The sequence below is a fragment of the Amblyraja radiata genome, chromosome 11 (genome assembly GCF_010909765.2).
Source record: "Amblyraja radiata isolate CabotCenter1 chromosome 11, sAmbRad1.1.pri, whole genome shotgun sequence".
Taxonomy (NCBI): domain Eukaryota; kingdom Metazoa; phylum Chordata; class Chondrichthyes; order Rajiformes; family Rajidae; genus Amblyraja; species Amblyraja radiata.
The window spans coordinates 29,528,696-29,541,050 of record NC_045966.1 but is presented as its reverse complement, the minus strand read 5'-3'; the positions used below and the strand labels follow the sequence as shown (position 1 = coordinate 29,541,050).

Here is a 12,355-nt window from a genome sequence, read left to right as displayed (position 1 = left end):
TGTTAGTTTTGATGGCCTCCACAGTGTAATGTGCAGCATGTGTTCTTAAAGAGACAGTCTGCCATTAGGCTGTGGGCCAAGGTTCTTTTTCATTTAAGTTCGTGACCCAAATCATGGAACTACCTGAATTTTTAACATATTGTGTAAAATAATTATACAAATCATACCTGAAACTCGTCAAGAACAAAACCTGCACATATTTTTAAAATATGTGAAAAACCTCCAATTTTCCAAGTAGTAATTGTCCAATCAAAGCAAGTTTAACATTGATGTCGGACGCCAATTGACCAATCATGAGCTTTGTTTCATGGTAGCTAGGCAGCGAGCACTCTGGGATCATGGCTGCCTCCTAATTACATCAAAACAATAACAAGGTTTCGAAGGAATAAAGGTAATGCTAACCTTGCTGATAATTTTGTGTTACAATTGATTTTTCTTTGTAAAGTTATGATGTGAACTGTTAAATAAAAATGATTAAAAAAAACAAATGTAGAGCTAGGATTAGGATTAGGGTCGGCCAGTCAGTCAGAAGTCAGTTGGTCGGTCAGTCGATCAGTCTGTCGGTCGGGCTGCCGGTAGGCCAGTGGACGCTGTGAAGGGTCGGCTGGGCTATCGGTAGGCCGGTAGATGCCGTGAAAGATCAGTCGGGCTGTCGGTAGGCCAGTGGATGATGTTAAGGATTGGTCGGGCTGTCGGTAGGCCGGTGAGTGCTGTGAAGGATCAGTCGGGCCGCCGGTGGGTGCTGCGAGTGGTCGGTCGGGCCACCAGTGGGTGCTGAGAGTAGTCGGTCGAGCTGTCGGACAGCCGGTGTTGCAGCGAACGTGCGGGCGGACTGACGGAGCCAGTGCTATGATGGTGCTGAAGGCGGCCTGGGCGACGTGCTGGGCAGTGCTGCTCCCCACCATCATCACCACGATGATCCAGAAGGGCATGCTGGCCGAGGTGGACGCGCTGAGCCGCCACACTAACGGAGCCCGCAACCGGTTCCAACGCGGCTTCAGTTCCAGCCGATGGCAGCTCTGGAAGAGGACGAGTTAGGGTCAGGGTTAGGTATTTTCCTGTCAGTGGAAGATGCCTTAGTCTTCCCCCAGCCCGACACTGCCCCAGTCCCACTATGGCCGTGACCCCCATTCTACACACTTGCAATCAGTGGGGTTCAGTAAATGAGGGATCCCACAGTAACTGCCCTCACCCATTAGGTGAGTTCAGGAGCCGGACCTCTGCGGCAGTCTCATTCAAAATACACACTCCCAATTATATTCATTATATTATTTTTATATAATATAATTATATATAATTACAGTCATATTCACAAGATATATATGTTTTAAATAGACAGCAACACAGAACGTTGCCCATTTCCTTCGCTCCATAGATGCTGCTGCACCCGCTGAGTTTCTCCAGCACTTTTGTCTACCTTCGATATTCCAGCATCTGCAGTTCCTTCTTAAGCACAGAAATAGGCTTCCCATAGAGTAACATGAGCATTGAACACTAGATGGCGCTTCTTTTTTTGATCTCATTTTCTAATTAGCTTAATTAATTAATTTGCAACTTTTGGCACTGACGAGTTATGACTTCTTTCTCAATTATATTTTATCTAAATATGTTTAAAATTTCAAGTAGTTCCCAGACATGGGTCACGAAAGTTAAATTTTAGACACATTTCCGATGCTCGGCCCATAGCCTATATAACCAAAATCTTTTATCAAGAGGTCCATAAGTGTGATAAGTGTGAGGTGCTACATCTTGGCAGGACAAATCAAAATAGGACGTACATGGTAAATGGTAGTGAATTGAGGAATGCAGTTGAACCGAGGGATCTAGGAATAACTGCACAGTTCCCTGAAGGTGGAATCTCATGTAGATAGGGTGGTAAAGAAAGTTTTTGGTGTGCTGTCCTTTATAAATCAGAGCATTGAGTATAGAAGTTGGGATGTAATGTTAAAATTGTACAAGGCATTGATGAGGCCAATTCTGGAGTATGGTGTACAGTTTTGGTTGCACAATTATAGGAAAGATGTCAACAAAATAGAGAGAGTACAGAGGAGATTTACTAGGATGTTGCCCGGGTTTCAGCACCTAAGTTACAGAGAAAGGTTGAGCAAGTTAGGTCTTTATTCTTGGAGCGCAGAAGGTTAAGGGGGGACTTGATAGAGGTCTTTAAAATGATGAGAGGGATAGACAGAGTTGACGTGGATAAGCTTTTTCCATTGAGAGAAGGGAAGATTCAAACAAGAGGACATGATTTGAGAATTAAGGGACAGAAGTTTAGGGGTAACATGAGGGGGAACTTCTTTACTCGGAGAGTGGTAGCTGTGTGGAATGAGCTTCCAGTGGAAGTGGTGGAGGCAGGTTTGATTTTATCATTTAAAAATAAATTGGATAGGTATATGGACGGGAAAGGAACGGAGGGTTATGGTCTGAGTGCAGGTAGATAGGACTAGGTGAGAGTAAGTGTTCGGCATGGACTCGAAGGGCCGAGATGGCCTGTTTCCATGCTGTAATTGTTATATATTATAATAACAGGGTTTACTATATACCAATGCTGAAGGACTATGTCCTGACTTCAAGGATTCTGTACTTAAAGTTACATTGTTAGGCACTCTCTAGGAATAGTGTGTGATTAGTAAATGTGCAGAAGACATGCAGACCAGGAAAGGCGGTTAGAAAAAGGACTGACACAGGATTATCAGCATTAAGCCGTATCTGCTCGGAGTGTTTAGATATTAATTCTCACTCCAGAACCGCCATTGAACAGTGGAATGTTTACTGTATGAACTTTAGAGAGAAAGATTCATAAGATGTCTTTACTGAAATCTTCCACTTATTCAAGTTCAAGTTCCATTTATTGTCACGTGCACCAATTGGTACAGTGAGATTTGAGTTGCAGCCATACGAATAAAAATAACACAATACACGATAGGATTTAACATAAACATCCCCATACAGCGGAATCAACGTTTCCCCACTGTGAGGGAAGGCAATAAAGTTCAGTAATCTTCCTCTTTGTTCACCCATGGTTGGGGCCTTTGAACCCTCTGCAGTCGCCACTACGGTGGCCCGATGTTCCGGCCCTCTCGCCCGGATGATCGGAGCTCCGGCGTCGAACGGAAGAACACACTCAGCGGCTTGGAGTTTCCTAATCGGCCGCTTCTTACTGGAGACCACAGCTTCCGAAGTCCACAGGCCGAGCTAGGCGGAGCTCCAACACTAGTGATCATCGGCAAAAGATCCCAGGACTCCGCGATGTTAAAGTCAGCGCCGCCCGCGGCTAGAAGCTCCGCAAACCACAGTTCCACGGTGTTAAAGCAGCAGGCCCAACACTCTGGAGCTTCAACACAGGTGATCCCCAGCAAGGCATCGTCCTGCTCCGCGATGGAATTCAGTGCTGCGCCGCTGCTGAAGCTCTGGCTGGTCTCCGGTAGGAAAGGCCGTGCCAATCCAGTTGGTAGGCCGCGGGGGGTGGGGGGGTGTTGGGCAAAGAAAAGAGTAATCTCGACCAGTTAAGTGACTGGGAAACTGTTTCCCCTTTCTCCCCCACATAAAAAAGACTAAGAACTACAACTACATACACAAACCAGAGCAAGAACTGTACTGCCATTAGGAGTCAAGATGATCATAGCCAAGAACGTTTGTGTGACAGGCTCTTTCTAGACTAGAGCTGTTTTTCCATCCATTGATGCATAAAGAGTAGACAACCTGCTTGCCAGAGAGCAGAGAGTGAAGGGAGCACATGCACCTTGTAAAGACTATCCATAGTTGGAAAACTGTCAGCTCCATTCACATTACTTTTTGTGTGCCATATGTCAACTTTTAAGATATACAGTAACCAAAACACACTTGGCATCACGTAGGTGTATGAGTAAGCAGTAAATCATGCATTCCAGTGCCTGCAATCTTGGCAGCAGTGGAGTTATCATTCAATGGTAGTGTATGCTGGGTGCCAAGAGCTGTCCAAGATTCTTGTTGTGAACCATTGAACATGACATGTACAGGCACAATGGAAATAATAAAAGCATTGCTACTGCACAAGATATCATTGTACAACCTGTGGCATGAAACAATTCTTTTGTCGTGTGGGCAGGAATATTAATTCCCCATTCCCTATTCGCCATGACGTTCCTTCTCAATTACCATCTTAGCATCACTTGACCAGAGTTCAAAGTTAAAAGCCATCACAAACTAAATATGCCATGAATTATTGCCTTGAAATATTGTTTGTTTGCCATGTGCATTCCCAGGTCTCTGTCTTGTGTATTTATTTCCCTATTCCTCCCTCAACAATTGTTGAATGTTTGGCAGAAAGCTGGCTTTCTGGGAGAATTTTGCAGGTATCTTGGAAGTTGATCTTGAATAGCTATAGCCGAGAAAGTCCAGACTGCAAAACTCTGCATTGGTGGAAGAATTTCAAGTTGGCTAGTTGATAGTCAGCAACCAAAGTAATGATGAAATGACAGCGATGAAAAGCAAAGTATTGCCATCCTGAGACAGGTCAAAAAACACGCTTCATAAAGCCATTGTCTCTCCCTAAGAGATAGCTCACCAGTGCTTGCTGGAAATTAAGAAGGGCATATTTACAGCACCTGCTGTTTGTCAACTGGAAGAAATCGTAGAACCAGCCAAAGTGATACATACAGAAAAATAGATTTGAGGTTGGCTCTGCTGATCGCTTCAGTTCCCCTTATGACAGCCTGAGCAATGGCAGGTCCAGTTGTATCTCCTTCTTGGCTGAAATAATGTGATTGTGCCGATTCCTTGACGATTAGTTGCAGCTGTCTTTTGAAAGAGAATGGAATTATATTGTTGGGTATTGCACAGTGCTTGGCAAGATTGAATGTTGAACTCAATGATGTGGTAAAGACTTGCATTTGTGTTAAATGTGAGGTGAACCCACAAAATATAGATATTTGTCCTCATGGAAATTATTGGGAAGTGAGTGATGATGTAAATGATTCAGCAGTGACCAAAGTCAATAGTAGTTGTGTTGGGATATGGCATTTGAGGACGTTCACTGATATTGTCCTTGCCTTTAAGTTCTTGTGTACTGCCTTCAATTTGTTTCGGGGGTGTGGGGGGGGGGGGGGGGGATTGACAATCATCTGATTTCACTTATAACATGGTCTCAAGAGTCCATTGGTTCTCTGTAAACTAAGCATATCACTCTTTTTCCTTTCTTCCACCTCCAGCATCATCTGCAGTCCTTGGGACATATGTTTTCTTATATTGCTTTATTACTTTCCAGGTCTAGCCATGCCTGACTTTTAATATGATTACCTGCAATAGGCACAATGTTTTAAGGCCTAGCTTTAAATGATACCAAACATTATCTATGAGGAGGACACAACCACTCATTCTTATGTAGGAACGGTAGGCATGCACCAATCATGTAAATTAGAAAGCATCACAAACTGCCTACTGATTTAAACTGAAACAATGAATGTGACTAGCCTCGACCCGGGATCCGATCGCCTGGTGCAGGGAGCTGTGACCCCCCCCCCCCCAATGCGGGAGCTTGATCGCCCCGATGCGGAGAACTTGACCGCCGGCTACAGGAGCCACGATCGTCCCGTCAACAAAAGGCTTGAGGCCCCCGAACGCGGGCGAACAAAGAAGGGAAGAGAATTAACTTTTTTTTTCACCTTCCATCACAGTGAGGAATGTGGAGGAGTCACTGTGGTGGATGTTTATCTTAAAATGTATTTTGTGTTTTGTATTCGTATGACTATGGCAAATCAAATTCCTTGTATGTTGCAAAACATACTTGGCTAATAAAGTATGATTATGATCCCCATTTTTGTTAGTGGGCACAATTCAACCTAACTCCAGGGTATTGAGGTAGACAGCCATTTACCTTGCTGGGATAAATAGAGTGATATTTTGGCTCTGACATTTTTCATAATGTTGATTATTGACTTCTGGGTTCGACACTTTTCCGGAAGTGGCGGCGCTGTTAACAGCTGCGGCTCGCCTGCAGTCCGTCTGTCTTTACTTTTTGTTGTTGTTGGTTTTTGTCTTGTTTTGGCTAAGTTTTAGTGTGTTGGGGGGGTGGGGTGAAACATGTTTTTTTGTCTTCCTTCGGGGGAATGCGACTTTTTCTTGTTGTATCCCCCTTCTCTGCCTCCGTCTGCGTTGAGGCCTAATGGCGGAGCTGGCGGTCTCCAACCTGCGACCGACCTCGAGGCTCCGGAGTCAGAGCCAGCCAGGACTTACCAACGCGAGGCTGGCCGTCTTCGGGGCCGAGGCAGCGGTGGCCCGACTCGCTGATGCGGAGTTCCAGCTTTCGGCAGCGGCCCGGAGCTGAGACTGCGGGACTTGGAGCTGATGCAGCGGCCCGGGGCTGGGGCTGCAGGACTCGGAGCTGATGCAGCGGGACTGGGAGGTGAGGCAGCGGGACTCGGAGCTGATGCAGCAGGACTAGGAGCTGATGCAGCGGGACTCGGAGCTGATGCAGCGGGACTCGGAGCTGATGCAGCGGGACTCGGAGCTGATGCAGCGGGACTCGGAGCTGATGCAGCGGGACTCGGAGCTGAGGCTGCGGGACTCGGAGCTGAGGCTGTGGGACTCGGATCTGAGGCAGCGGGACTCGGGGCTGATGCAGCGGGACTCGGAGCTGATGCAGCGGGACTCGGAGCTGAGGCTGTGGCGGGCCGACTCGGAGCGGAGACGGCGTTCCGGCTTTCGGCAGAGGAGACATCACCACGGAGATCCGCTGGACTGGAGAGCGGCATTTTCGGCCTGGATCGATCGCCTCAGCGCAGAGGGAGAACAAGGAGGGAGGAGACAGAGACTAAGACTTTTGCCTCCATCACAGTGAGGAGGTGCTTGGTGAACTCACTGTGCTGGATGTTAATTTGTGTTTATTGTATGTTTTGTTATTTATTGTTACTGTGTATGACTGCAGGCAACGTAATTTTGTTCAGACCGAAAGGTCTGAATGACAATAAAGGAATCAAATCAAATCAAATCAGACAGCAATCTTTTGACTCTGCATTTTATTTTTACTGAAAGTGAAATAGTTGTCAACTGTTTCTTCTGATGGTACATATTATTAATACCAAAATATTTATCACTCCAAGTTGTTATCAGCCTGGCTTTGCAACTCAATTGCTTCAGATGGTTTGTCCCTTTCTTAAAACAAATTGACTTGATGTTGTCTTGCAATTGGTATTCCACCATCTATCTAATAATATGATCATAATGTCAATAAAATACATTGCACACTTTATGTAAGAGACAAGTAGTTTAATTATGTTCTCATTACTTTTACTACTCCTGAGCAGACAGCTAGGCATCAACAAGTATGAGCCTCAGTCACGCCTGAAAAGGAATTTCACAATTATTGATTATTATTAGGGCAATCTTAATTGTTCTAATTGAAATTTTTTCTTTAATTGTGAATCAGTTGTAACATATAGAAAGCTGCTGATATTACAGTAAGCTCCCTGATTATGAAGGGTTATATTCCAGAGAATAGTTCAGACTGCCTGCTTTACTTTCTCTGCCAATACCTTGCTACCTTTTCAGTAACATGAATATAAACCCAGTTTAATAATGAGCAGTCAATTGTTTTAGTCAGTTTTATCCAATCACATTCATAACTAAAGTTGACAATCGAAAACTTGACAATCGGATAGAACATTTGGTTTGGGGAGTTGCCACACAAATGTTGCTTTGAGACCAGCTCCAAGGTGTGATGCAGCCCATGGTAAATTACTTCTTCAATGCAACGAGACTAGTTCACCATCATTCAATATTAACTGTTTTTCTATTTATAATTTTATTTGATTGGAATATCCTTCTTACTGTCAAGATTAAGAAAAAAATTAATATGAAAGAGGATCAATACATATTTTCTAATCATTTGTACCAACAATTATCCTTCTACCCACATTAAATGTGTCCTTAGTATCTTGATGTTACACCCATGTCCTCTGTCTCCATCAATGGTGTGGATGAGCAGTTTACCAGCGAGTACAAATACCTTGTAGTGTACCTGGACATTAAATTGGACTGGTCCAGGATCGCCGAGGCCCAGTACAAGAAGGGGCAGCCGGCTGTACTTATTGAGAAGGCTCCTCTCCTTCAGCGTCTGCAGTAAGATACTGCAGATGTTTTGCCAATCGGTGGTAGCCAGTGCCATCTTCTTCGCTGCTGTGTGCTGGGGCAACAGGGCAAAGGCAGCGGACGCCAATAGGATTAACAAACTCATCAGGAAGGCTGGCTCCATCCTGTGGGCGGAGTTGGATTCATGGGAGGTGGTCTTGGAGGGGAGGATGCTCCTCAAACTGCGGAGCATCCTGGACAATGCAGCTCACCCTCTCCATGACACACTGGTCAACCTGAGAAGTGAGTACCTTCAGCAACAGACTGGGTCCACCAATATGCAGGATAGAATGCCACAGGAGATCCTTCTTCCCTGTGGCTATCAAACTGTACAACTCCTCCCTCTTTTGTCGTAGGGTAGACCGGCTCCCCTTTTCTCCCCCGACCCCTCCCCATCTTTGCACATTCCCAATCCTTTCTACTTGTCACTTTAATTTCATGTTTCATGTATTTTGTGTTTTTATGACTTGGCAGATCAATTTCCCCCATGGGATAAAAAAAGTTCTATCGTATCGTTAGCTGTGTGTTTCAGTTGCTATGTAAGTTTCAATGTAAAGCCCTAGAGTGCCACTGTGTTGCTGATACTTTTGAAGAATTTGTATTAGCTATTCAACTTTTTCAATTACGTGATAATTTAATCATTTTAAATGTTTGAATGTCAGCCGTGTATTAAAGTAAAAAAAGTTTAAGAATTTTGAAAGATACTTAAACCTCGGATTCTTGCTTAACCAACACTGTGAGTAATATTGCCACGTGTTATTATGTATAACCTACAGCATTTCCCTTTGAAATTCCTGACCATTGTTTAGATGCATTAAAATGGTTGTAATTTAACTATATCATTACAATATTTAACACAATAGGAAGCAGCAATTGAGCTTAAATTGTAACGATTAACCTGTTGCAAATAACTTCTAATGAAAATGCTCTTTCATGTGCTTGTCGTCGAATTGGATTATGATTGGTATGAAGAAATGTAATTATTAATTTGGTAACTTTGTTGTTTCCCTTGTAAAGGTTATAAAATGACTGGAGAACTGTCATTGAACATTGATATCAAAGAACCACGATGGGATCAGGGTACTTTTATTGGGAGAGCAAAGCACTTCTTCACGGTTACTGACCCCAGAAACATTCTTCTATCAAATACCCAGTTGGAGAATGCTAGAAAGATAATACATGACTATAGGTATGTGTGTCAGAGCCTTTGTGTGGCGTTGAAGATTATTTCTGCTTATTGATATTTTCCTGATAAAATGTTACCACATACAGAAAAAATTAAACTAGGGTGTAATTTTATTGCAAGTGGAGTTTTTTGTTTTTTTAGGTTCAGCTTCTTATTATTTACATGTACTGAGTATAGTGACAAGCTGTATTTTGCATGCCATGCAAACAGATCAGATACCATACATAAATGCAATCAAATCAAACTCAAGTAGTATAGATCGAGCAATGGGGAGGATACAGAGTGCAGAATATAGTTCTCAGCATTGTAGTGCATCAATTTCATGTCCAATGTCCACAATGGGGTAGAAGTGAATCAGAAAGTACCCGATTTTATAGAAGGATCGTTCAGAAGCCTGATAAGAGAGGGGAAGCAGCTGTCCCTGAATCTAGTGCCGTGTGCTTTCAAGCACCTGTACCTTCTGCTGGATGGGAGTAGGTTGATTAAGGAATTGATAAATGTATTTAAGAAGTGCCTGGTATTCTGAATAATACAAAAACAAAAGAAAAATTATGAAACAAACCACTTAATGTGGTCTGTGAATACAGAACTAATATTTTATGAAATAAGCAAAGAGAAACAATTTCTCCTTCATCAAATTTTTTTCATATTTTTGGATATCTCAATCTCGACAATTCTTTGATTTATCCTAGAAATTTACTACGCGCAGCTTCTCTGTTCTGCAGCACATGATTTAAAAGCCCCCTCTGCCTGGTGTCAATTAAGTAAACAAAATAAAAAGTATTTCTGTAAGGCATTGAGGAGTCTTTCCTCTCCGTAGCACCTTATAGAAATGGAGCCAATACATTTTTTTTGCATAGGAACATTATTATCGATCAACCTGATCACACTTTGAATTTGAAACTATAATAAATCCATAATAAATGCCTCAATGCCTTGGAAGTTGTAACCTAAAACATTCTAAAGTCGAAGAGAATTATCTGTAAATATAATTGCAGCAAAATCTATTTTTTTTACATTATTTTGATATTAAGTGTAGAACATTAAATAAGCAAACCGTAATTTGTTCAAAATATTGTTCATGTGAAGTAAAATAAGCTTGGAATTACATTGCACTTTCAGGATACCTGAAAATGTAAAAAGTTCATTAAAACATTTGAACAATCGTCACTATATTTACACTCTTGGAAACGAAAAAGAATCTTTGCTTCATCCGACATCTGAATCTTGTTAATGTGGTGTTGTAATTTGGTTAATTTGCTATTTGTTTCTAATCTTATGAGTTTATTTTCGGTGTTCTTTTAGTAGATTTCATTAATTATTAGGTATATTAATTGAGTTATATCTCAGACTAGGTATCATAGCTGCTGGGCTTACAGAAGATGATCTTTGGAAAGCAAAGTATATCTACGATTCTGCATTTCATCCAGATACAGGGGAAAAGATGATTCTTATTGGCCGAATGTCAGCTCAAGTGCCAATGAACATGACAATTACCGGATGTATGATGACCTTCTATAAGTGAGTAATGGCATTTTACATTGAAGAGATTTGTTTTATTTCCCCGCAGCTGCTACTTTACTTAATTTCACCAGTTTGCATTTAGGAAAGCTGCACTTCTCTATACTCTTGCAATTCAAAGCACTTTATTCGTCCCCGAGGGGCAATTTAAAAAGGCGCATTACAGTAGCTTTTAAAAAAAAAGAGGAACACAATCAACAAACATAAGCAGCACGCATATTGCACAATCAACCAACACACGCATTTCACAGACACACTGCACAAGCACACAACACACACCGCACATCAACATTCAACACATAGTAATAGTTTTAAAGTGCTTCCTTAGTGCTTCAATTAAAAAGTGCATATAAAAGGTTATTTCATTTCATATGTTCATGAGTCAGTGATCAGCATTAAGAAGCTGGACAGCCCTGGGGATGAAGGTTGCCTTCCTCCTCTGTGTCCGGCAACCCGGACAGCGGAGTCTGCGTCCTGAGGGGAGCCACTCAAACTCAGGAAACAGGATGTGAGAGGGGTCCTGAAGAATCCTGCGTGTTAACTTTACAGACTGTTGGTCGCAAAGGGCAGTGAGAGTTCGGACGAGCTGCTCAATGATTTTTGAGCAGACCTTGACCACATTCAACAGGCGGTTTCTGTTTTGCAGGGTGATGGAGTGGAACCAGCTAGTGAAAGAGAAGGTTATTACATTTTCAATGAATGCGTAGTAGAATGTGGTGAGAATGTCTTTGTTAATCCCAAATGACCAGCTTCCTGAGTAGGTACTGTCTCTGATGGCACTTTTTAAGGATTTCCTCTGTGTTAGAGGAAAACCTTAGCAGGTTGTCGAAGGCTGTTCCCAGGTATTTGTATACCTCCACTATCTCCACTGGCTCCTGCTGGATGATAGTGGTGGCTGCCTCAGCCATCTGTCTCTGTTTGGGGGAAAAGGTCACAATCATGTCCTTGGTTTTGCTTATATTTAGCTCAAGACAAGACTTTTCACACCATACTATAAAGTCCTGCAGGGCTGAGCTGTGATGTTGTGTATGGCTGGGAAGCAGAGACAGGAGGACTGTGTCATCAGCAAATATTACAAAGTGGCAGTTTGGCTGGGTGGATCTGCAGTCATCAGTGTAGAGAATGAAGAGAAGTGGGGAGAGGACACAGCCTTGTGGAGAGCCAGTGAAGATTTAATACTATGTGTTGAATGTTGATGTGCGGTGTGTTGTGTGATTGTGCAGTGTGTCTGTGAAATGCGTGTGTTGGTTGATTGTGCAGTATGCGTGCTGCTTATGTTTGTTGATTGTGTCCCTCTTTTTTTTTTAAAGCTACTGTAATGCGCCTTTTTAAATTGCCCCTCGGGGACGAATAAAGTGCTTTGAATTGAATTGAATTGAATTGAATTTAACAAAACACGATTTGGGGACAGTATGTGAAAAGGTGATGGACTTTGAATCAGTTTTTCAACTGATTCCTTTACAACACACATTATATCTTGTAAAATCTTATAGAGATGTACAGAATCATGAGAGGAATAGATGGGATGTACGGTGTCTCTCG

General features: G+C 42.7%; 1 protein-coding gene across 3 annotated transcripts in view; it reads left to right on the top strand.

The window, feature by feature from the left end:
* sfxn1 (sideroflexin 1) overlaps window positions 1-12,355 on the top strand; it is a 93,780-nt gene that overhangs the window by 17,809 nt on the left and 63,616 nt on the right. For all 3 annotated transcript variants that reach the window (XM_033029623.1, XM_033029620.1, XM_033029622.1), the window contains exons 2-3: window positions 9,124-9,295; window positions 10,643-10,813. In XM_033029623.1, coding sequence (XP_032885514.1) covers window positions 9,132-9,295; window positions 10,643-10,813 — 335 coding nt within the window. In that variant the 5' untranslated portion in view covers window positions 9,124-9,131. The remainder of the gene's footprint in view (window positions 1-9,123; window positions 9,296-10,642; window positions 10,814-12,355) is intronic.